This window comes from Camarhynchus parvulus, chromosome 4 (assembly GCF_901933205.1).
Source record: "Camarhynchus parvulus chromosome 4, STF_HiC, whole genome shotgun sequence".
NCBI classification, from domain to species: domain Eukaryota; kingdom Metazoa; phylum Chordata; class Aves; order Passeriformes; family Thraupidae; genus Camarhynchus; species Camarhynchus parvulus.
In genome coordinates this window covers 15,488,147-15,514,383 of record NC_044574.1, presented here as the reverse complement: position 1 = coordinate 15,514,383, position 26,237 = coordinate 15,488,147, and the positions used below count along the sequence as shown (strand labels likewise).

The 26,237-nt window shown below is 40.1% G+C and overlaps 2 protein-coding genes across 2 annotated transcripts in view; one reads left to right on the top strand and one right to left on the bottom strand.

The window, feature by feature from the left end:
* Positions 1 to 484: 484 nt before the first annotated feature.
* On the bottom strand, positions 485 to 16,947 carry BST1 (bone marrow stromal cell antigen 1). The gene is made up of 9 exons (XM_030948403.1): positions 16,540 to 16,947; positions 12,655 to 12,784; positions 11,457 to 11,592; positions 10,876 to 10,958; positions 9,540 to 9,616; positions 6,939 to 7,031; positions 5,381 to 5,467; positions 4,844 to 4,903; positions 485 to 1,824 (listed from the first exon to the last, which is right to left on the bottom strand). Exons 1-9 carry the CDS (start codon positions 16,704 to 16,706, stop codon positions 1,710 to 1,712), a joined length of 948 nt encoding a protein of 315 aa, XP_030804263.1. The 5' UTR covers positions 16,707 to 16,947; the 3' UTR covers positions 485 to 1,709.
* Positions 16,948 to 21,406: 4,459 nt separating this feature from the next.
* The window catches only part of FBXL5 (F-box and leucine rich repeat protein 5), a 33,891-nt gene continuing 29,060 nt past the window's right edge, over positions 21,407 to 26,237 (top strand). Inside the window, exon 1 of the mRNA XM_030947213.1 lies at positions 21,407 to 21,565. Within this exon, the coding sequence (XP_030803073.1) occupies positions 21,428 to 21,565 (138 nt within the window). The 5' untranslated portion in view covers positions 21,407 to 21,427. The remainder of the gene's footprint in view (positions 21,566 to 26,237) is intronic.

The window sequence follows — 26,237 nt, the reverse complement described above, 5'->3', positions numbered from 1 at the left end:
CCTGATGATGGCTGGGACACCTGGGAGCCCCAAACACACAATCTCTACAGCCTGTGGCCCAATATGTGTCTGATATGATCTGCTGTGGGCAAACAGAACTGATTTTATCTGCTGTGGGCAAATAGAAGATTGATCAGAATTGTTTGGCTTTAGCTATCTGAGGTGTGACTCAGATACTTTAGCTATATGAGGTGTTACAGATACCTTTCTTACTACTCTGGTGGCTGCTGTAAACAACAAAACATGAAACAAATAAATAAAAAATGAACAGGATGTTCAAAAAACTAATCAAAGAACTAAAGTTACAGCACAGACAGGGAACAATTTTGAGGCATAATACAGCCCAGATTATAAAGGTCTGTAACTTCTGATTTCAATACTACTTTCAGTACTTTTTTGTGTCTGAAACAGATACAAAAATCCTTCAGGCTGGAGCCTAAACCCACCTGTGACGTAGGCAAACCCAAATATGTGTGCAATGTAAAGAGATTTGCATTAAAACCAAATTAAAGATTATTACAGTCAGGGAAGCAAGACAAATAAGCAACTACAACATATTTTAAATACTTTATCTTTCAAACATACAACATGATACAATTGCATCAGGGATTGAAAGGATGTAAATCTACTATGGACCCTTAAATCAGATTCACTGAGATAAGAGGAACATCTTCTCCAAGTTTCCTGGCAACCAGTCAATACAAACACAAATAAATAATACAGAAGCTAACACAAAATCTGCAAAAAATAGCTACATACAATTATTCTCTGTAGAATGACTATTTTTTTTCTGAAGATTTATGGGTCATCTTGGTAGCTGGATGTCCTGGTGGTTTAGAGGAGCCTCTAGCTGAAGCATTGGAATTCACACAAGTAACCCAAGAAACCTCCAGGATGGCATCTGCTCCTTCCTGAGTGTGTTCTGAATCCTGTATCCGAGTTCACTGCAAGCAGGCCAATGTCTGACTTGGCAGGTTCTTACCTGAATTTGATATACCATAAATCACATTGTGCTGGAAAAACTGTGGAACTTTCTAGATCTGGTATTTCTGACTATTTGCTATCCAGGGGCCAGGAAACAGCCAGCTGAGGAACAGCTGTGCAGATGATGAAGCAATTGACATTATGTGGTAAATTACTGCATGCAAGTATGCACCCAGAATCTTGCTGTACCCCCGTTTTTAAGTTTGGTCCAATGAAAATGAGTTTTTGCATTGTCTTACCTATTGCATCTTTATCAAGTGAGCAATCTAAGATCTCTCCCACTTGAACTTTTCACCTTTCATGCTCTCCCACTTTGAATGTTTCACCTTCCCAAAACATGATAATAGTCACTTAGTTTCCAAGGTCGGATGCTAGGATGGTTTTACAAACAAGCAATCTCTGTGGGTGATGCATGCATAGTATAATTTTTCTTTCTGAAATATGTGAACAGGAAGTATTAGTCTTGGTTTAATTCTGGAGAATAAAGATAAGAGGAAATAGCAATGAACTTCTTCTAGAAAAAGAAATTGAAGGGTGAGGCTTTTTAGTAGCAGTGGGATAATTTTTGATATGGAAACAAGCCAGTATCTAGTATGCAAGGTTTTAATATGCAGGTTTTGCAGTCCCAAAAGTAGGATGAAACTGCAGTTAGAAATCAGCTGAAGCAAAATTTATAGCCAAGGCAAAGCTAAGGCAAACAGAGGATATGGGTTCAGTTGATTAACTCAATACACTAAAGCAAATCTGAACAAAAAGCCTGCAAAGGAAACAAACATGAGCTTGTTCCAGCTGCCTCCTCTGTCTGAAGATACAGGTCCTCTTTGTGCTGCTGGTGCAGATCTGAAGAAGAGAAAACAAACAGGATGTTCACAGCACAGAGCTGAGTTAGGATTCTTTTAAATATCAGGGGTTTGTTGCCAAGGGTGAAGTTTGTGGCCCAAGTGCTAAGCTAGAAGTTTCTTTATATGAGCCTGCCAACAGATTCCCTTTGGCTGTCATGATTCTATAAACAGAATATCTTTGCAAAACCCTGGGAACTCTTCTTTCTACCTTCACACAAGTGCCTCCTTCTCTCTCCACATCCATTTGCTGTCTCTGGCCTTATGCTTGTGATTTTATAGTGCTCTTCTAGACAGCAGTGCTCCTGGAGGACTGCATTTTCAGAGCACTTGGTGCAGTAGTACCCAGATCCACTTCTATGTCTCCCTGACATTGCAATAATGCAAGTAATCCCTGCCACCACTAACAGCTTGCATCTGGCTTCCCTCCTGCTTGCATTTGTAAGCCATCTCTGCCATCTAGTGGGTGTTTTTTACTCACAAGTTTTTTTCTAACGTCAGGGTGTCACCTTAACAAGCCAAATGTGACTCAGCAGGAACATCGTTCAAGTCTGGAGAGGAGGTAAGGGGCACCACCACCAGGCAAGAAGCCCCAGGTACATTACAGCACCTCCTGGGCCATCCCTCTGCTACCCTGACCCAGCTCTCTCCTTTGCTATGCCCATGTAACAGGAGTTGTGGTGACATAAAAAGTCACTTGTCCAACTCTGAAGTTTTTTGCCTCAGGACATTATTCTCTGGAGGTTGAGAGGGAAGCTATCAGCCTTGTAACAGCAACCAGCCCTGGTGAAAGGGGATGCATGAGCCCCTGCCTGCCTGTCCCACTGTTTACTGTGGAAGTATGAACAGAGAGCACCTGCTCTGCAAAGGAAACTTTCCCTAACAGACACCCTCTCCAATTAGTGACACACCCACTGACCAGCCCCCAGCCAGTGAACGGACCATCAGAGAGCGCAGCAAACGTGCCTAAGAAGGTAATCAATCATCAAATCATTTATATGCGTCTGCTTAAGGCTCGTTCTGAAAAGGCAGCTAGTTTCTATAGAGGTGGTGTTATTTACTGCAGAGAATTGAGTGATTCTGGGAAGAATGTAAGTATTAATTGGCTTGTAGCATTTAAATTACTTAAACTTCAGGGAGAGGAAATGATAGTTTTGCATTCAGATTGGGAAGCTCTGTTGTGATTTGGGATAGATAAGAAATTAATCAAATTTATTACAGTGTCATGCATAGAGGATGGAATACAGTGCTCATGAAGGAAACAAGCAAGGAAACTTTCCCTAACGAGGATGAGAACAGCTGAGTTGCTCAGGAGTTACCCCAGGAGAGGGTGAGCTGGTGTTTTAAGTTCACCAGGGATTATGTGAGTACCGACAAGGGTGGGAGGGAAGGGGCGGCTGCTCCCCTGCTTGCACACTGCAAACGCCATGTGGCAATACTGCAGAACTGCATGCTCACCCTTAGCTGAAAGGAAAAACACGTTAATGGTTTCCAAAAACCTTCTCATCCAGGCTTCCTCAGCTGAGTAGCACACACACATCACAAAACTTTGAAGAAAATTATTTAAAACCTGGGCGAGGAGAAAAATCTTCTGTCAAGACTTCAATAAAATATTGTATTTTTCAAAGTCCTGTGCTCTTTCTTCCAGTTTGTTAATATTGTCACTTATTATTTTGAAGGGGAGAACTGTATTTTCATTTGACATGTTGTCCTGGGGTGACCATTCAGTTGCAGAACAAGGAAACCCTATTTTAATCTAAAAATGGCATTTTGTAACCAATCAAAGCCCTAACATGAATTCTGTTCTATGATCTACTGCCTATAGAGGTCTGGAGCTATCAGTGGGATTCATAAACCCACCATTTTCATACCATTTATATGCTGGTGCTAAGATATAAATTGCATGCAGGAATACATGTTGCATTGCAAGGTGAGTAAACGTTTTCAGTGACCAGCAAGAACAGGGAATACTCACTTTCTCTGTGTGTACCAAGAACTGGGCATATGTTACAGAAGGTGCTGTCCACCTCTTTTTCTGTACTGCATGAAGCACTACAGCCCCTCTCAGAGGCAGGCAAGCTGGAGTTGCACCTCTGCTGCCATAACCAGGGACAGTAAATCAGGACTTTCACAGCAGAAGTTGTCATTGCAACATCACACAGGTATTAACCAACAAAAATTTGCATGTGCTTGAATAGGGAAGAAAGGACACTAAGAAATAAAGCATGGATTATCCATAAAAAATTTAATCACAAATCAGTGTTACAACATTCCAAACAGTGAGGAAGTTCTCATTCAGATGTTCAAATATCTCATGTGTACCATATAGATCTCATGCCATAGCATATAGATTATGAAATATAGTCAGAATTGAAAACAGTAATCTTTACTGTAAATTCACTGAAATTCATAATAAATTAATTTAATGCTCCTCATATAATATAGATAAGTAGGGAGTTTGGGAGCAATGCTTGCTAATTAAGAAGTTATATCTTGGATGTAATCTGCATTCTTTGTAGATAACTCACTGGCCCAAGGTAAATACATCAAAATATAGAGATTAAGTCTCACACAAAATGGAAGATAAAAAGAAAACTTCCTCAAAATTTAGAACTGAAAATTCCAGTAGTTGGAGAAATGTATTTTAGACCTGTTGCCATTTGATCTATACTTTGATTATTCAAGAAATTATATTAATGAAAACAACTTCAAATTTGTAATAGATTTTATATCAGAAGAGTAATATGTATAAACTTCACATCATCAATGATATACAGTGTTACTGTGTGATCAATGAGAACCCATTAACACCTAATTTTGAACAGCAGGTGCTCACAGACAGCTGTGCACAATTTGTGAATAGAAACTGCTAATTCAATCCACAGCAACTAACACATTCAAGACCACTGTATATTGCATATGGAGAATATATAACAGGTGGTAGAAGTGGGATCTGTTGACTTCTGCCTAATTTATTCAGTTGTAATGACACTGAGATAGGCTGAACTTCTTTTACTTACGATGCAAGGGCACACTTAGAATGATCAGGATTATCCAGGCAGAGTAAGAACATTACAGACCTGTGAAAATACCATTTTATTTAGCACCTTCCAGGCAGACAACTGAGAAAAAAAAAATGAAAAAATGAAACAAATTCACAGTACTATCATGTTTAAATCTTCTCTTCTTTAAATTTATCTTACAATCAATGGGAATGACTAGAGCTGTGAAATCTATTGTGAGTAACTGGTAATTCTGGAGACATTCAATAGTGTTTTTAATTATTGTTTAGATTTTAAATCCAAGTACATGAGGCCATTTTCTGTGTCTGACATTGAGTAAGTACAGTGTTCCACTCAATCATACAGTAAGATGTAATGTTTTGCTCAATTAACAACCAAAAAATGCTAAGTCTGAAAAATGTGACATCATCCCTCCAACATATCAGTCCTTCCTGAAGACATGACATGAATGGCACTTCAGTATTGCACAGTAAGAATCAAAATAGATAAGGTGCTTCTGCAAATACAGCATAATAATAAAAGGTTTTCACTTACTTGTAATTGTCAGTGCAAGTGACATTAAATCCAAGAGTTTTCAGCCTGGTTTCTAATGTCTTTACACTATTAGTTCCACAGGAATCTCTGTGAGGAAGGATTTCAATATTATTGCAAATCTTTTGTTATATAATTTTTTTCACTGAACTTGATGGAATTAGTAAAGTAAATTCCCATTACTTTGCCTCTTCTGTATTCCATAACACCAGTAGAAGAATGGTGTACATTGCTCTTTATGCTTCATTTTCTTACATTACTTTTGTTTCACAATTTATCCTTTTCACAGTTTACAGAGTCTGGAAGATTAGCTTCAGCCAGTGTAGCATTTTCACATTCTATTCACTAATAATCCCATGTTTAATATTTGACTAGACAGAAAAAGACCTAAATAATTTTGTAAAATAGTGTTTTGTTTATAATATTGTTTGGCAACTATTTAGGTAGTGATAAAGTTGATGCTATCTGTCTTTACAGAATAAGTTTGTTATAATAAATGAGAATTATACTTTTTGTTAGAAGCTTGTTCTCTCTCTTGAATACTGAATAATAGAAAAATACAGAGAGAAAAAAACCCAGAAACAATCCTAAACACAGCTCCTGTTTCTTGCACTGACTTTTTAATTTGTAGTCCAATTAGTATAAGAAAGTTTACAGAACCTACTGAGACCTCTAAACTTGCACCAACATAAAGTATTAAGGCCAGTGCTACTTATCTGCTGGTCCGTAAATACCCATGACTAAAGAAAGCATATGGAGACCAACAAAGTAATTGTAGAAAACAATTAATAAAAATATACAATTACTCCCATGCATCCATTTACTCAAATATAAACTAAATTCAGTGCTTGTCTTAGCTTTTCTTTGTAAAAAGGGCAATTTTTGCAAAGATTAGCTGTATGTTGTTTCCCTCACAGAGGGTGTGATTCTTTGATTTAGAGATGGGCTGAAAAATGCTAATCTGAACTATGTTATGTAGACCCCACAGCACTGTGGTAAAATACACAACAGACCGCACAAACTGTTAGGACTGATCAGTTTTGTTATAGTTGTTTCTTACTTGTTTACTTTATTTAAATTACCAAAATTAGCAAAATTAGACACTTTTAAAGCCTACATTTTATTACTGCATTAATTATTGAGAGAAAAAGAGCCAGAGTTGGTATTCGCCTGCTTCTACAGATTTTCAAACCATTGAGATAGGTGAAAATGGAAAGAATGCATATGGCAAGGTGAAAGAAATATCACTAATCAGCACTTAATCTGAAATTCAGATTGACAGTAAAACTGTTCATGCTCTGTCTTCATTCAGGGTCTGAGATCCACACACACATCTAACCAAGAGTTGTCTCCAGATCTAATATTAGACTTTATTTTTATTTTTTCTAATTCTGGTATTTCTCTACTTTCTGAGAATGGCAGGTTGTGTCTCCTGTGTTCATGAAAGCATCTAAAATACTTTAAGTAGTATGCAAATACAACCAAACAGAAAGATAAGGTGAAATTTTAAAGACAGGTCCAAAAAGGAAAAACTAATTTTAATTTTGAAGACATAACTTACCTATCTGGTCCTTCAATATCATCCACAACCCAAATGACAACTTGTGAGATTTTGTCTTTCTGGAAATTAGGTATTTCATAATCTGCAAAAAAACTGATTCAAGAAAAAAAATTGAACTATAAAGACCATGAAAATTAAACAGCCCTTTTCCTCCTCTGTATTAATGAATTCACCTAAAAGTGAACAAGAATGAACTTTTAAAAATGCAAAAACAAATCAAAAAGCCTTTGATGCTTCCTCATAATATCTAATCTAAGAAGATATGAAATCCAAAGGTTGATTTAAATGTCTCTAGATTGATTTTTTTTTGTGAGATGCTGGCATTTCAAAGCCATAGATTTCTAACCCTTTTAGCAAGATACAGTGTAATGATTTCCTATCTTTTAGGGTTTTTTTTTCACTCAGAAAGTTTGTAAGGGCTGAATGCCTGGTCCAAGTCTGGGCCTAGGTCTCTCCTCTAATTTGCTATTTGCCTACCATGTGTCTTCTTAAATGTCTATATCAGCACCACAGTGTCTCTGAGCCCATTTCAATGTTCTGAGACCTCCACAGAGAAGAAGGGACCATCAGCTGCCACTTCCTGGGTGGGACCAGCAGTGACAATGTGGGTCTGTCCTCCCAGGCCTTCAGGCTCTGCCATGCAAGCACAGGACATGTGCTGCTTGCCAGTGGCTGGTGGCTCATGAAGTCAGCAAATTATTTCAAATTTCTGGAGAAGTGGAACAGGAGGACAGATAGCAAGAGCTGCTTTCTCTGGTCCAGTCTGGCATGGTGGTAGCTGACCAGAGACCAGCAGCAGCAACAGCACGTTTGCCTTTCTGTCCAAGGTGTCTAAGCCTGTCCAACACATAGTGAAAATATAACAAAAAATATAAAGGCTCCAACTCATTTACTCAGTCATGCATAGGCTATTACCAGAAAAAAAGAAGCTTGCTCCCAAATTTGGAGAAATCTTTAACTAGAGGTGTCAGAAACCATGGAGGAACAATGTACAACTGACTTCAGCAGAACCAATTTTTGAACTGGCTTCTATTATTAAAGAAATATGCCAACTAAATTCATACTGTGTGAATGAGCGAAGTTATTTTGCTATGAAATGAAAAATAAGTCTTTACTGAAATGATCTCAGGTGACTTAATGGTGATTTAAGTGTGCAAACTTTAAAACTGAATAAACTTTGAAAGGGGCTTTGAAATACTTGAAAACAGACCAGAGAGATGGTCAGGAAGACAGGCAGATCTTTCAGATTAATTTCTGCTATTAATATTCAACTTCCAGCTTTTTTTAAACATGATCTCTTAAACAAATTCAGTCCTAAATGGACCAGAAGATACAGAGCAAAGAAAACAGATGGAGTGACTGGCTTTGTTTTCTCCTTGGCAGGCTGAGTTCCAGGGGTGATTTCACTGGCTAAAATATCACCAGGCTGGCAACCCAGGGAGCTGGTGGAATTAATGTGTGTGAGAGATGTTTTTTGAAATAAGGAATTTGTAAATTAACAGAAATAAGGAATCAATTTCTAAAATATTAATCTAGAATAGATTCTGGGTATTGGCCTGCAGGCAGGTACTACCATCTGCAGAAGATTTGACCCCAGCTGCTCATCTGACCAACCCAAGAAAACTGTTTAAATCTTTGTGATTAGCTGAAAGTTGTGTACAGAGATGGATGTTTTGGGGGACAGAGGTAAGTAGTTAGGAGGTGTTTTGGAAAAGATGGTTCTTCTTTCTCTCCTATCCAGAGATAAAATTGTCTTTTCAATGGTTATCTTTAGTCCTCATGAATACACAGGAGGAGACTCTCTCCTATGGGTTTTTAAAAGATGTAATTTTTTGATCTGCTTTGGACAGGACGGTAGCTGAGGTAATGAAGGATGCATTTCTTACCACAGGTAAGCAGTCACTACAGACACATAGTAAAAGTTCTAAAGGGTGTACTTTTAAAAAAATTCTGAATACAAGTTTAGATAAGCTTCTGCGTGGTGGTACACCTCTGAATCAGGAAAAATACACCTGTCCTTAACATAAAAGGAACTAAGAAGAAGAAAAAGAAGCTCATCTTTGCTATTCTCCTCCTCTACAAATTTTTTTTGTTTTCTCAAACAATAATAGACTTCAAACTACATCCATTCTTGGTCATGGGGAAATAAACACTTTCCCTTTGGAATTTACCAAGTTTGCTGGTAGGCCTGACAAAAGCTACATGCCTTGTAACAATATCCTCTATTTGGACATGTCTCTGAAGAGAAATTTCATTAACACTCACCTTTTTGAAGACATACACATTTTGCCACAGTATATTGGCTGACTCTAGGGCAGCCTTTAGAGCATTCACCATGATTGCCACAGCAGTTTGTAAAATGCAGGAGTTGAAAGGATTGCTCCCATCCAGTATGTATTAATCCTTCAGCTAGGGACAATTAACAGCTGTCCCCACAACTCAGCAGCCTTTGATGCAACAGGTTCTTTCAGCTGCACTTCCCATGCTTTGTGCAGCAGAAGACCCAAATAATTGGTTGACTTTTCTTTTTTGTAGTCATCCAAACTCTACACAGAAAATCACACTACACAGACTCCAGACAGAATCAGTCAGTTCTCTTACCCTGGCTGTGGATAAGCTCCTCCCTCTGCAGAACCATTCAGCAAGACCTGTATCACTCCAGAGCTGTGCTTTGCATACTGCAATAGATAACAATGCTTTTCAGACCTCACAGATTTGTCACGTAACGTTATTACAAACAACAGTAACCAAGGAAAGAATTTTACCATGAAGACTATCAGAACTGCAAAAATAATACTAGACTAGCTAGCAGGTCACTGAAGCGAAAAGGATAGGAACCAAACAGGCCATGGTTTAAGTCAATGATTTTTCTCAAGCTATTTTCTCACATTTATAAGTATTCTTCAGCACAAGAAGAAAGCATTTTGGCATTCTCTGTTGAGTTTGATATGTAAGTAAATGGTTTCAGCAAGGCTGTCAAATTAGGACCTGTAATCAGTAGACAGTCAGTGTGCTTACTGTGCTTAGTATATGGTTTTTATTAACAAAGCTAACAGAATTTTAACACATTATCTAGCTAAGGTGAATGTTAAGTTCTCCTTGCTAAAACGCTTGCAGCTAGTTGTTGAAGATTGCATGCAAGATGTTTTCCATTACCATCTGTATGGCTGATTACCTTGTCAAGTGAGCAGTTTGCCTTCTCTCTCTCTTTGAGTGACCACATTCACACCTTCCTCGGGAGGGGACCTCTGCTGATAACAGACTATTGAATATCAGTGCATGACTGATAAGAACTGTAACATCCCATTGGGAGATGCTCTGCCCAGAGGGAGGAGCCAAGCATTGCTACCCCGATGTATTCTGAGATTCTGAAACTCCACCAGAGCTTCTCTCCACGGGATTCCCCAGAGGAACAGCTGCCTTTTCCTCCACTGGATCTCCAGAGGAAGACTACATCCTTCTCTACAGATCCTCCTTGCTCCAACAGAACCACATCTGATACTTCAGAGGACTGCAGCCACATCTTCAATCGGACTACCACCAACACCCTGACCAACAGGGTGTCAGGTTGGGTTCTGACTCTGTCAGTGTTGTTCTAGTGGACTGCATTGTTTATTTTATTCTTTGTTTTCTTCCCTATTAAAGAACTGTTATTTCCTGCTCCCATATTTTTGCCTGAGAGCCCCTTAATTTAAAATTATAGCAATTCGGAGGGGTGGGGAGGGTTTACATTCTCCATTTCACGGGAGGCTCCTGCCTTCCTTAGCAGACTCCTGTCTTCCCAAACCAAGACACTAGTCTAAAACAGTGTATTTGTATCAGGGGGAATAATCCAGTAGAGTTACAGGTTTAAATCTGCTGTGAACTAGCAATGTTTTCCTGAACCACCCTGGACACACTCACAGATGTATGAAGTCAGCACTAATAAAATATTTACAGTGACTGAGGCAATCCTCCAGAAAGAATCCACCGCGTTGTTTTCACATTCCGCCATGGTAGGGCAGGATTCATAGTCCAGGCCTGTAGGAAGGCATGTGATTTGTACTATTAGAGTAATATATAGATAATCTATAGATAATGACTATAAAATTGACTTTAGCAAGCAACTAAATATATTTGTGCATTACTCACTGAACCCACAAACTATGTTTGACATAGCACTGAAAGCTGTTGTATTTTTTCAGTAATTATCCATTCTTTGTAGTTTACACAAACAGTGACATTCTGAGGATTCAGTAATTTGGCTGAAATGGCTCTAACTCTGTTCCTGGGATGCAGGGAGCTCCAGGTTCAGAAGACTGAAGAGAGCTTTATCCCCACTGCAGGACCATTTAGATTTCGCTGTGTGCTCCCCTGACTGCAGTGTTAAATATTCACATGATACAAGAGAGAACAAGACAGTGAAGCTATCCCTGATTTTTCATGGGGTAAGAGCAAATTTAGTTTCTCCAGGATACAGCAGTTGGTCTCCATTATGGTTTTACAGATAAACGTTTAACATAGCCCTCATTGTCTTACCAGGGCTGTCTGCCTGCCCACACCAGTTCAGAAAATCTCCAAGGAAGCCAAAGAGAGTATCACCCACAGACATGTAGCGACGTCCTCTGGCAGCAAAGCTAAGGACTAGTAGCTGATTATTTTCCCAGAAAAGAGACTAGAAAAAAAAAAACCATAGAGAAGAAATGTACCAACACTTGGGTGCAGACACAGTGAGATTAGGGGGTATTGAAAACAGTTGAAAACATGTTTTTGATATTTCTTTCAAAATCAAGGTAATAACCAGAAATGTTAGCTATCTCTTTAAAGGAATGAAGTTTTTTAATTTTCCAGAGGTGTAAATTCTGATCACAAGTGACTTGAGGAACAGTAGTAGTTTGATGAGAAGGGACATAGTCCCATTTTAAATATAGTTAGGCCCAGCTTTGCCTGCCTCAGCAGACAGATTTAGGGGAAGAAGAAAAAAGGAAGATATTTATAAACCAGATATATGTCACCAGAAATCTCTCAACATTGCTATGTTGGCTTATGGTGTGAAAAAAACCCCATATGTCTAGATGTTACTTCTGTGTTTGCAGAACTCCTCATGAATTAAGCCATGTTGACAGTAGTATTTGTTGGTTTAGCTTGTATCATTTAGAAATGAGGAATAATTGTGCCAGAGGCACAACACATCTTTTGCACCTCCACGGTTTTTGCAACTGCCAGCACATCAAACCTTTACTGTTCTCTGGCACAGAACAACGTCCTCTCTCATTTCTGCTTTTGCTTGTTCAGTGTGTCAGTGTTTAACATGGCACTGTCATGAGACTTAGCTGTGAGGAGTAAAAGCAAAAGGTGATAGCAGGCACAGCATTTGCAGCCAGAGCACCTAACTTAAGGAAAAGCAGAAGTTCAGGGACTATGGCAGAGCTCCCAGCCCAACAGGGCAAAAGGGGGGATCTCTGTAGTATGAAAAGAGAGACATTGCTGAGAAGCTACTGCACAAAATAAATGGAGCCAAACACACTGAAACATGGTATCAAGTCTGAGTCTAGTTTATAAACTACAGAGTCTGGTTTATAAACTACAGACTGGTCAAAAAGAGTGACTCACAAATCAGTTACAGAATGACTTGTCAATCTTGAACTGTGTCACGTAAAATCTGTTGTATAAACATAAAAAACATAAAAAATTATTATAAACATAAACATTTATTATAAACATAAAAAATTATTACCTTGTTAGGTGGAATTGTGTGGAATGTGAGGTTGATAAATAATTCATAATCCTTAGGTAGAATGCTGCAAGGATCCTTGTTAACAAATGCATTTTTAAATGCTTCCCATATCTGTGAACAATTCTTCTCACTGTAATCATTAAAAAAAAAAACAAATAGCAAAATTGTTTTTTCAAAGCTGAGCAAGAAAGATACTTGTTCTCAACTCTTTCAAATACCCCAATTCAAATTTGTATAAGGTTAAGGCAGAAAACTGAAGTCAGGGTGGTAAAAAACTTGTAGCTCAGGAAGAGCATAGAGATCTTGTCTTCTGAGTCATAACTGCAGCAGATAAGGAAGAAGTAGCAAGGAAAATATTAGCATTTACAGTGTGGAATATGAAACACATTATGATTCAACAAAAACCTTAGTAGGTATGGTATACACAGCGAGTTTGCTGTCTAACACTGTAGAAATACTGAAGGAATAGCTTTCTTTGAATTTTCCAGATTCAAAAAGCCATTTCAAATAAACCATAGCTAAATATGCAATGCTGCTGGAATGCAATACTACTCTTAAAATGTCAGATTCAAATGGAGGACAAGTTGCTAAAAAGCTTTGATGGTAATGATGGTAATGATGGTGACAGATGCCTTCAGCTTCTAGGCCCTGGGACTGTGCAGTTTTCTCTTGCTGGAATGAGAACAGTGACCAGGGACTGTGTGACAGGGACACACACTGTCACTATGCAGTAGCTACAAGAAGTACAAGTATGTTGTCAGCATTCAACACTTCGAGTGCTGAAATAAGATGCTAGGCTGTGCACTCCAACATTTCCCTTCTGCCAGCTCTGTCTTGGGGACAATAACCTCCATGGAGGGACAAGACAGGCTGTCTACAGATGAAAGTGTCCTATCTCTTTGGACTTTCAGGATCTCACCTGTCACAGCTCTGAGCCTGCCTGGAGTAATTAGGAAGGGAATTTCTGTTTTCACCACTTTTCCACAGTACCTTCCCCACATAATGCTGTGACAATGTCTATGCCAGAACACTGCACAACAGAATAATTACATTATGTGCATACAGCCTTCCTAACATGAATAGCTGTCACTGCAAAGCTCTAGCTTGAACAACAATAGTCCTGATAAGTAAACCAAACTTTGCCATTACAGTGTTTTGCTCATTTAGTATTATCCATATACAGCAAGGTTTCTGCTGGTGCAGGTTCTTTAGGGTGCTGCTTTGTGACACTGAAAGTCACAGACACTTTAATGAAGCCCTTGTGATGAGCTATGCAGGAAACAGATCACAGATTTTCTTACAGAAATCTCTTGTCATGCTTCCAACAACTATATAAAAATTCCCTATATACTGCAAGCAGATAAGGATTTTGACCTGAAAATTTTCAGTGATGCAATATGATCCTTGATCACTAGTTTCAAGGTTTAAACAGATTTACTTAATAAAAGAATTTGGACCCTATTTCTGATTTCAAGCTATTATACTTTGGCTTCTGACAATTGTATATACTTAGGTCTCATTTTGCTAAAGAGCTTTCTACTCAAAGCACTTACGTTAATCCTTGTGGGTTATGATCAACTGAACTTTTAAGATCTTTCTTGACAGGTGCATCCATCAGTAATTTGCTGGTTAACTCACGTATTGCTTTTTTTTTCATGACTTCTCACCCAGTTTTGAACAGCTTGCAAATCAAAAGGATTATACTGCTCTGATACTCAAAACTTCTTAGCTGGCAAAAACACTTCGAAACTACTGGGTTGGGGAGGCCTGCTGTTCAGGACTGCAGGACAATTCCCACTAATCTTACTAGACACTAATAAGTCAGATTAATTTCACATTATTTCGTTAAAACATTGTTTTCAAAGCTTTCATGGTATACTATAAATGAACAAATATGGACGAAAAGCATTATAGGAACCTTTGTGTTATTTAGCGTACTCCTAACTCCTAGCATTAGGAAATGTCAAATATGATCTTAATTCAAATTCCTCACTTCTGCATGGCCACAGCACTTTGTAAAATGCCTCTTTTGATTGCCATTTTGCACATTCTGTTTTAACATGTGGGAAAATTTTTCTTTCTTTCTTCCTATAAACATTTTTGTGTTTTAACAATCTTGCAGTGTAAAGACATGTTTTGCTAGCTTCCTTTAAGTTAGCAAAGAATTTTTAGAAAATTTGCACATAAATTCAGAAGCAAAACCTATCCAGGTGGTCATGTCTCTGTAAAACCTAGCTGAGGGCAACTAAGAAACAGACAATGAACAGAAAGGGCTATTAATAATCATAATATCTATTTTGCACCTGTTCAATATGAAATTTCCATTTTGTTTGGATTACATTATTTGCTCGTAGACCTAAGGGAAAGAGAAAAATCCCCACATTATAAGAAATCAGTTGCATAGCTCTTCTTTTAATGCCATTTTTGGTCTAAATTCAGGAAAGTAGTCCTAATGTCCTGCCTGGCTTTATGTTATCCTGAGCAAGAATACTTTGATGAACATGTTCAAACTTCTCAATTTTAAAATCATGTTGTTAAAATGTAACCAGAATTCAGTAAATCACAAAACTATCATAAACATGAGACACACACAGAAATGTTCTCCAGAATATTGCATTTATATCTCTAAAAGTCCAAATCAATTAACAATACGGTTCAAATTTCTACAGCAACTATTCTTTATGTTGCTTGTGTTAGCATATTCTGTATTATTATTCATGCCCTGCTTCAGATATAAATGAAGTGGCATCTGTTAAGTCCCGCAGAAGCTCTACCTATCTAGAGCCCACTGCATGACCAGATTACCTACACAATTGTAAACTAAGTTCACATATTTTGTAGTATGTAATATATTGTAGGAATGTAGAAATCTACAATTAAAGTTTACTTCCACTTTCCATTGTGACATGTTTATAAATCTGGCAAGCTTGAACTGTTCCACTGAAATTCATGCACTGTATTATTTGCATTAGGATGATCTTTTTCCTGCATAAAAAACTTGAAAGAAAACACTTCTGATAGGTTAAGAGTAGTATTGTGCAGAAGTATATTGTTTTGCCTTTGTTAAAAGCAAAAAATTGTTTGAAGTCCTTTATCTTCCTCTTTTGCAACAGGAACCGAAAATGGGAGGTTAGGGAGTGGAGGTGATATTTGCAATATCATCTAATCCTGTTTTAAGACAGCAATTCAATGCCACTGGAACCCAGATAGGGCCCCTCTGCAAATACTTATTCCCACTTTTAGGTCAACGTTTGAGTGGCAGAATAAAGGGCTGAACTCCAGGAGATTGTCCTGCTTATTTTCTTCCTTTTTACCGAAGCCCTTACAATGCAAGGAAGACAGGAAAGTGCTCATTTCAGCAAAGAGTGTGATTTACCTCCAGTTCTGTATAATTAGTACAACCAATAGAAGCTCACAGATAATCCCAACTGGAGCAGTTGATTAGTACTTGATTTTTCAGGTGGATGGGCTAAACAGGTTCCTTCAGTACCACAGGACAGCTGTAAAGTGAAGTGCTCCCCTTTGTACATGACCTGACACACAGACATGCAAAGCAAAGCTGGTCTTCCCAGGACTGCTGTCAGATTTGGTACTTCCAAAACACCATCCCTGTCATTTCTGTGTGTTGTTCTCCTTACAGAAAGAAAGGTGGGGTGCAGTGGGCAAAAAAAGTGAAATAAAGAATTGAAGAATTAAAAGTCTTGCCTCAATTACTCTACTTAAAATATGACATCCATCAAAGTAATTTTGTTGTTTCCAGACAGCTACAAGCATGTTGGCTTCAAAAGGATCGCTAGCATGGCTAGAAGCATAACATCAAGCTTCTGATTAACAACCATTTTGTACAGAACATAAAAAACTAATCCAGAAACAAGCAAAACTTACCCAACAGCAGGGTTCACAATTCTAATATACTCATAGCATCTTCCAATGATAATACTTTCCAGGTTTTGAGTAGTACCTTCACCTTTCCATTTCTTTCCCTGCACTCCTGAGAAGCTGTTCATACACAGAACAGAGACAAATAAAAGAGGGGGAAAAAGGCTCATCATAATGAATTCTTGGCAATCCAAATTCTTAACAGAAAAAAAAAAAGAAATAAAAAAGGAGAGTTCAATGATACAATTTAAATGGAAACCTGCAGTCTGAACGTTTAATATTTTCAGTACTAACTACAGCTCAGTACACAAGACAAAGGCAGAAAAAAAACCCTTGCTGGAAACTATAACCTAACTATTTCCTGGAACGATTGCAGCATAGGGATACATCACTTCCTCGTGTCTAAACTATTCCCCACTTCTGAAAAACGAGAAACTTTGAAGGCCACCTGGTGATAACTGAAGAGAATTGCAGTACATCTCTGTAAAGGGAGGAAAAATCCCCTTACCGCTTGAATACTTAGGATGCCTTTGGGTTGCTTAATATTCGTTGCTGTGCTACACTTTCCTAAACCATCAAAAAACGCTTGCAAGCAAAACAAACAAACAAGCAAACAAACAAATCCCACAAAAAACCCCAAACTAGAATATGCAGTTACAGCAAGGACAGTGTAAATATCCAAGTCCTTGAGTTATCTTGTATCACACCCAGGGGTAACATTAGTCAGCTCATTTTCCATCTCTCCCCTGGGCAGTGACAGTGGCATTTTGGTGTGATGATATGTGCATCATGTGTTCGTGAAAAAAACCTGCCTTGCAGTCATGAATCAATCCAAACAAGAAACATAAGGGTTACAACTTATATCCTGTGCACTGAACAAATGTCTTCAGCTTCTGTTGTCATTCTCCTCCAGGTTCTTTCCCCTAAGTACTTTGTCAGAACATCAAAAGGCACATCAATCTAATCTCCAGAATATTCTCTGGTACACACTACTGCAAATACCCAATACATTGGGTTTTTTTCCTTTAAAAAATAAATTCAATCTCCAAGTATTTTTGCACTCACATTTCTGAGGACCATGCTCTTTCTTTCTTTTTTCTTTCTTTCTTTCTTTCTTTCTTTCTTTCTTTCTTTCTTTCTTTCTTTCTTTCTTTCTTTCTTTCTTTCTTTCTTTCTTTCTTTCTTTCTTTCTTTCTTTCTTTCTTTCTTTCTTTCTTTCTTTCTTTCTTTCTTTCTTTCTTTCTTTCTTTCTTTCTTTCTTTTCTTTCTTTCTTTCTTTCTTTCTTTCTTTCTTTCTTTTCTTTTCTTTCTTTCTTTCTTTCTTTCTTTCTTTCTTTCTTTCTTTCTTTCTCTCTCTCTTTCTTTCTCTCTCTCTCTTTCTTTCTTTCTTTCTTTCTCTCTCTCTCTTTCTTTCTTTCTTTCTCTCTCTCTTTCTTTCTTTCTCTCTCTCTTTCTCTCTCTCTCTTTCTTTCTTTCTTTCTCTCTTTCTTTCTTTCTCTCTCTCTCTCTTTCTTTCTTTCTTTCTTTCTTTCTCTCTCTCTCTCTCTCTCTCTTTCTTTCTTTTTCTTCTTCCTTTCTTCCTTTCTCTCTGTGCCTCAGTGAATACATACCTTTATTTTTTGTGTACTTATTTATGTAATGTCACACTTCTGTTGATGCACTGGTACTCAGCTGGTGGATTTTGCTGAGGGAAAAATCTTCCTAATCATTGAGTAAATTCCTGATGATGGATTTCTGCTATAAAAGTGATAAAAGATAGCCAATTGGTTGCTACCTGCAGCAGTCTTCAGGAAAGCCAGATTTACTCAGAAATGGATGTGCAATGTTTTGCTTAATATGGTGGAGACACAGGAAATTATGTACTTTACTCCTGTTGCTTCTCTAATGCTTTTTCTTCCTATTTCCCTTTCCTAACCTCTCTATGTCCATGCTGATAGGGCACCAGAGCAATAATCAAATGGTTTCAAGCCAACAGTCTGGATTCAGGATTAGAGAGTGTAATAGTCATGGAAGTCACTGAATATTTTCTTTTATTATTGACTTTGCTGCAATCAAATTTTGCTCAGTAATTTCAGAATCTAACAGAAAGCAGAGTGTGATGTGATCTCCTATACAGAAATGTGCAGAAATTGTCACTGATTTTTGCATCAAGGCTAGAACTTTTGCTTAAAGTATGCAGTGTAAGTTAAGAAGTCACACAGACGGATACTGAACATTTCTCCAAGTACACACTAGGTTAGGACACAGCACCTTGGGGAAGAAGATGTGGGTTCCCTAACATATCAACAACCTGCCAAAACATCCCAGAGGAACTGGACCCAAGAGTTGTTGGAATCCCCATTTCAACCCCTGTCAAGCTTCCTTTCCTCACTGGCAACGTCTAGAACCACATCATCAGGCCAGGAGGGCCTCTGATCTGACTCAGCACAGCCATTTTAAATTTGTGTTCCTAGTTTTATTCTAAATACTTCACATGAGGGCTAAATTAACAACATCCAGGGTTACAGGGTTACAGTTTGATAGCCTTGAGAGTAAAACCTTAGCTCTGGCTTGAACTTGTCTACTTCTAGCTTCCAGTCACCGAATCTCATGATATCTTTTTCTATTACATTAATGGAGAATCCCTCCTCAGAATCATCTCTCCATGTAAATTCTTGTAAAAAATTAACAAGTCTACCCTTGAACTAGTCCATGAAAATTCAGTATTTTAATAACTTTATCAGGTAATTTTTCTTGTAGTATTGTAATTCACTGCCATGAACTGGCTGCCCATCTTGCCTCCTGAGGTCTGGCAATTCATGGTGGATGCAGATCACTGTTCCTTCCTCTCTGTCCCTCTCTCCTAGAAGATGTTATTGCTCATGAAGAAAACTCAGAAAATTGGCAGCATATCTGTTTTGGAGATACTGTAGTTCACAAACCGAATATTAACCCAAACAACCATGAAATTCAGCATATATTTACATTCTGAACCCCAGAAGATAGGAACCAACATGTTCTCTCCTGTTATTTCTATCAGGTGGGAGTGGTAAGTTCCAGCAATGGGAAGGTGTAACAGATGGTAACGTTAATCCTCTGCTACTACTCAAGCATGAATTTCTGAACAGCCTCAATTCTGTATGGCCACATGCTCTAGGCCTGGAAATAGGACCTCATATTCACAAGCTCCTCCATAAGCGATGAACTTCAAACATTTTTTCTTAAGGGTTTGTGTCTTCAGTGCATCAGCCACCTACAGCAGTAACACAAGGTCCCACCGACTCCTTTGTATGCCAGGGCACACTCTCTGTGAAAGACATGCTCAAGCCCAAACCCAGAGCTCTGCTCACTTGCCAAGCAGTAAACACAGCTGTGTGCTGGCCAGCCAGCTGTGTAACACCTGTGCTTTGCCTTCCTTTCTTCCCTCCTGTGTAACTGCTTCTTTTCCCACTCCGAAGTTGTAAGAATTTAACCTTCTGAGGTTTGCACGTATTTGCAAATATGGCTAAGTATGCCAGTGTGTTCAAAAGTTCTTCGAGGAGGAAAAGATTCATGGAAAAGGAAATGCTTAGCACTGCAATTGCTTAAGACTAATTTCCTTAGATAAAGAGATAAAAAGATTATTGTGCACAGTGTCAGCTAAGTAACACTCATGAGCTCTTCTGCTTAGTTCGCTATTTACTGCTTTTACCAGCATTTTATTCCCAGCATTAGTATGTTGAGAAATGCCAGACTAAAAACTCACGTGACTTTGCTGAAAATATTTCAACATATTTACAATGAATTGCTTACACCTATGACCTCGCTAGCTCTAATACATTTAATATCTGCAACATAGAGCTTGTACAGTTTTCAGTCAGAAGGGCCTGCTGCATCTATTGTGTGTTTGACAAAGTATTTTGGTGACATTTACTGAACATTGCAATGCTGCTCAACAGTTTTACAACACTGCATGTTGGTTGACAGTTACAGCTTTTGTCAAACTGATGTTCAATCTCAACTTGGCCCAGTGTTCCTGTTTACTTTGAAACGTTGCACAAGCAGATCAGTATGACAGGCAGGTGTTTCTGGTCCATTTGCCTCGGATGTTAAGCAAACACACTTAACTTTACTTGTTTGGCACAAATGCTGCAAAGGGTTGGGTGCAGATTCCGTGCTACAGCATGCACAAATAGCTTTCCTAGGACCTTTCTTGGTGAGGTCACACAACAAATCCTGCATCCAGTTCTGTGCCCCTCAGTTCAGGAAGGACACTGAGGTGCTGGAGCCTGTCCAGAGCAGGGCAACACAGCACAAGGGCTGTGAGGAGCAGCTGGGGGTGTTCAGCCTGGAGGAGACCAAGGGGAACCCCACTGCTCTCTAAAACACCTGGGAGGAGGCTGTAGCAGGTGAGGGTCGATCGTTTCCCCCAGGGAAATAGCAATAGGACAGGACAGTCTAAACAGCTCCGGGGAAGGCTCTAGTTTGGACATTAGGAAGATTTCTTCACAGGAAGGGTGGTTAGACATCGGAACGGGCTGCCCAGGCAGGTGACTGAGTCATCGTCCCCGGAGGTGTTTAAGGAAAGACGACGTGGCGCTCAGTGCCGTGGTCTAGCAGACAAGGTCCTCAGTCACGGGCTGGTGTCCATGACCTCAGAGCTCTTTTCCAGCCTAACTGATTCTGTACATGTTTTTTACATCCGCAAGCTGCTACCTTGGCGTTGCCAAGGCATGGGATCACCAGTCGTGCAGTACTGCAGCTCACTTGGACGGGCCTAGGGCTGTGCGGCCGACCAAGAGCGCAACCCGCACCGGGAGCCGCCCGGGCCGACGCAGGCCCGGCTCGGCCGCTCCCGGCGGGAAGGGGCGGGGCCAGCCGCGCACGCGCGGGGCGGCGGGCGCGGTCACGCGGGGCGGGCGCACGCGCGGTGCGGATGCTCGCGCCGCCGTTCGCGCCGCCGTTCGCGGCGCGGCTCCATGGGGAGAACATGGCTCCGTTCCCCGAGGAGGTGGACGTGTTCTCCGCCCCGCACTGGCGCATGAAGCAGCTCGTGGGGCTCTACTGCGACAAGGTAGCGGGCCGGGGCGGCCCCCGCGGCGCTGCCCCGGGGCGGGCGGGAGGGTTTGGGGAGTGCGCAGCTGTCAGCGCCCCGGCCCCGCCGGTAACTTCTGCCCTGCGCTGCCGCGGGGCTCCTGAGCCCCTCACGGGCTGCCGGTGCCGCTCCCCCGGCCGCGCACGGCTGGGGCTGCCCTCGCTGCCCTGCCGGGAGCCGTGTCCCGCTGGGCCCGGCGCGGAGGGGCGGCGGTGCCGCGCAGGGGCGCCCCCCCGCCCGGGCAGCCCGGCAGAGCCCCGCGGGCCTGGCGCTCCCTGCGCGGGCAGCGCGGCCCGGCCGTGCTTGCCGTGCTTGCACTCAGGAAGGGCACGGGATTGGGGTCTGTACACAGCGTTCTGCTGGTCAGTGGCGTAAAGGTACCCTAGGTATGTGCTTTTATTTTAAATAGATGTAATTTTGCTCGTGGACAAAGATGATTTTTATTCTTGCATCAGGGTAGTTAAGTAATCAAGGCTGGTGTGTCACCTGAAAGGCAAACTTCCCTGCAGCAGCTTTGAGTCTTGTGGGAGGGTTTTGGGCGAATACCTCACAGCCAGCACTCCTACTGCAAGAAGTTTTGCCTCCCATCTCCGGGCATAAATGGCTGTTTGGGAGAACCAGATTGGCTAGAGAGATTTAAAAGAACGGTGAAGTTATATGAGAGGCAGTTACAATAGCTTACTGCTGCCAGCAGCATGGGGGAGTTCATGCTTCCCGATTTCCTCATGGCACCTTGCTCTGGGATTCACCAGATCCTTTCGTGTGCCTCTTCCATTTGCTAACAGGTTAAAGAAAACCTGCAGCTGTTTTTTTGCAGGATTTGCTAAATGGACAGGCTGACCACAGGGTCTGGGGGGAGGAGAAGGGGAGACCTTGTGTAGTTTCTTTCACTTTGTTTTTTTATTTGAGAGTACATTTGCAATTAACTTAATCTGTGGCGGCAGAAAAATTTGTGCTATCATAACAGAGTGGATTTTATTGGAATGGAAACAAACACCCCCACTGACTCCTGGTAGCTGTTTCAGTTGTTGACGGAAGCTGAACAGGTTTCATTTAAGCATCCTGATCTTGTAATCATTTGGGTTTTGTTCCTAGAGAGGCATTTTTGTCACTTTTATTGAGCCTCCTACAAAGTTTTGACCAAATTTACCATGCCTGATAAAGCTTCCTGGGGAGCAATTACTGGTTTTCCTGAGTATTGAAAATTTTTATTAAAGCTATCCAGTTTGTAATGTTCATAACCTTTCATTTTCTAACAGTTTTTATACAAGAATTTTCTTGCTCCCCTTTTCTTTTGAATAAGGGCAAGCATGAAGGAATGGCACTTTTTAGAAAAAGTGTTCCATTTTATGTCCTTTAACCCTGTTGCAGAACTTGGGGTGTGTGACTTGCCTGTGACTTTTTATAATCAGCTTTGCCCCAGAAAAGCTCCCAGTATTTGAATTTCTTTCTTGTGTGATTGAGATGCTGCAATTAGGTAAGTCTGTAGTTGTGCTTACATGGCAAGTGTAATCTCCAAAGCCATGCTCTTGATAAGTTTAGTTTGACCTTGAGGGTTCTTTAATTTTGTGAATTACATGTTTCCTGTGTTCATCGGGTTCCCTGTACACTGTAATATAGTTGCTGCTAGTGTCTGAATTTAGTAAATTCCACCAGATGTTAGTGAGGGTGAAATGGGCCTGTCCATTTTTGCTTCCCAGGAGAACAATTACATTGTTTCTGATGGATAAAGTATGTAGGCACTTAAATAATCCTTTGGGACAGAGATACACAGTTCATTTTGTTCTCCCTGGACTTCATGTGAGACAGAACAGTAAATTGGACATTTAAGCTGTTTAGTGCTTTAGGAAAGTTATCCTACTTTTTTTATCTGTTGATAGTGAAGATCTCCCTGTACCTTTGCTGCATTCCTGAATGACATTTTTACCTGTGCTGTATACACTGCCCTGGACTTGGATAATATGAGTAATTAGAATTATGTTTAATAAGGAGATCCACACTGTTGCTAAACCTATCTCCTACTCTAATGATGAGAAAATTTGTTAAGTGCTCTGAGCATGTCCCCCCTGTAGGCAGTGGAGTGCTACAGCAGACAGTCTTTATAACTGAAATGCTTGTCCTAATGCCTGACGTCATCTTTGCTACAAATAGAGCACATTCTGTTTTCCCATCTCTAGTGAACCGTTCTCCGTTTTCAGAAGGATCTTGTGTTGATCTGCAGTTGTAACCCTGTCCTCCATCTTAGCTATGTGTTCTCTGGCTTAAGCAAACGGATTCATTCTCCTCCATCACGTGGATCATGCTTGCTGTACCTCAGTGTACTTGTTGCTTTTGTCAGAACTAAGCTGCCATTCTCTAACAGTTTAAGCTATTTGACTGCTGCTGTTATGATTGCCTGCCTCTCTGGCTCCCATCAGTGCTTGAGGTGACTCAGGCTCCAAACTAGCAGAAAACATTTTTTTTCTGAAGCGGGGTAGGTTTTCTGTTGATGTAGTGCTGCCAGCAAGCCCTGGTCAGATCGGTACTGAAGCCAGTGGGAGGCAGGGAGTGGGACTGTGACAGCCAGCAGCTAGATTGACTGAAGCTACTGTGAAACCTCAGCCTAATTATGTCTGTGTTTTCCTGAAATCTTGTGCAGAACGGGACAGCACTGGTGTCAAGTAGAGCAGATTTGTTGTTCTGCAGTTCTTTTTTTAACAGCAGCATACTTGCTTTGTGCTCCTCTAATCTCATGCTTCTCTAAGGATTGATACTCAAATTCCCTTTCATTTTTGTCATTAGGCTCCTGTCCTGTATGGAGCACTATGCACTCGTCCAAGTCAGCAGTGCTGATGTCCAGTGAGGCAGTCTCTGTTGTCGCATTATGGTCTTGTGTTTTCTGCACTTGAGAGTGTGCCACTTGTGTAATACCAGCTTTCATAGCTGTGTCTGAAAGCATTGTATCTGTCACAAATGAAGCAACATAGATTTCAGCTGATAATGAAAGTCCCATTTTGGTTTGGATGGAGACTGGTAGGTTGGGCTTGAGAGCACTCTTTGCAAGTGTTTGAGCTGCCGTGTGATTTCCTGCCGGCTCAGTTACTTTGCTGTAAGGCAAAACAATACCGAAAACCTTAGAGAGATCATGATCTGTAACATGTATAATTTTCCTTTTAGGTGGTTTGGTTATCTTATCAAAAGGAAGTCAGATTCTTTTTTCTAAACAAATCTGTGCTGGCCAATTGTTACTTCTTATAGCTTCAAGATTGGGACTACTAAAGTAGCAGACTCTGGTCTGTGTACAGACTGCAATTAAATTTTGGGTAGGCCTTCCCCAGAAACAAGACACCATGTCTTCCAGGATGGGATTTCAAACTTCCTGCTCGCTTGTGGAGTTACTGCAGCCAGAGCATGTTTTCAAATCTTTGTGATACAGAATTGCCCCGCAAGTTTAGGGTGCTTTAGGAGTAGGAAAAATGGTTGCACTCTTAAATGCTGTAATGAAGATCCCAGTGTTTGCTTGTTCTCATGTCCTTGTGTCTGCCTCTCAAAACTGGTGTGGGACTATACTGTGACTGAGTGGCTGTAATAACTGGCTGCTGCTGGAAGGGTTAATTGCTGATGATATCCTTTATGCTTGTCTGGCTGCTTGATGAGCAGCTAGTTCATCTGGGGAACTGAAGCGAAAGGTGATTCAGTAAAACTGGCTCAGTAAGAGGTCAAACAAGCTCCAGAACCAGGTTGTCAGTATGGGAGGGAAGGGGATGAAGCATGGCAGGAAGGAACAGCTGCTTTAATAGCTCAGCTTTATTGTAAAACCTTTGGGTGCTCGAGCAAAAGCATCTAAGGACCTTCTTTTGTTTGCCTGACTTCAGTCTCCCATGATCTCATCTTTGTACAAAAGACCTCTGCAGTTATTTCTCATGGTTCAGTAATTGCTTTGGTTAGTTCTTCCTGGAAATTTAGATCAATTTTGTCATATTCTGGTGACTTGAATGCATTGAACTTGCATAAATATTTAACTATATTTTTCTTTTCTAGTCTACACTTCTGACTCTTTGCTAAAAATTAATTGCTGTAAATATTTTTCCTAGTTAATTTTTTCATGCAGATTTGAGCAAAGAAGACATTAATTTTTTTCTGTTGTCATCTGTTTTTGCTGTTAAATAGTTGACTTAAAGTATTGCTTTTCTTATAATCTGTGTTCTCTGTCCTCCTAATTTGAAGTCTAAATGCTGTTCTGTTCAAGTTACCTGCACTTACCTTTGGCTTCTGCTGAAGAGAGTGAAAAGTTTTCATATGTTAAATTCGTGATTTTTTTGTGTCATCTGTAGTATGATGAACCATTTAGAAGTGAAAAATACTCTGAATTGGGTGGATTTGGCATCGTAAAGCATTGGGCAGGGCATTATATGAGTACATCAAGATCATACTTTTTCTGACAGCCAGAGGGACTGAAATCTGAAAAACTGGACCAATTAACATAGGACTTACTGTTTCAAAGTGAAATGTTTTTCCCTTGATGGCCTTGAGAGTAGAAAATGCATGTTCCAAGAAGATAAGTGTATCTGTGTTTCTAATAAAAAAAGTTGGCAAAGCTTTCTTCTTTTGAAATCCCCTTTCAATATTTCAGTACACTGCCATTCATTTTCCACTATTGCTTCAAATAAGT

Bases quoted from the DNA above. Each gene is read 5' to 3' on its own strand.
- BST1 (XM_030948403.1), bottom strand. From the start codon at position 16,706: ATGATGAGCCTTTTTCCCCCTCTTTTATTTGTCTCTGTTCTGTGTATG. The intron at 7,032-9,539 runs GTAAGAGAACTG...TTCTTGAATCAG, and splicing joins GGAGCTTATCCACAGCCAGG to TTTTTTTGCAGATTATGAAA. The intron at 5,468-6,938 runs GTAAGTTATGTC...CCTTCCTCACAG, and splicing joins GATATTGAAGGACCAGATAG to AGATTCCTGTGGAACTAATA.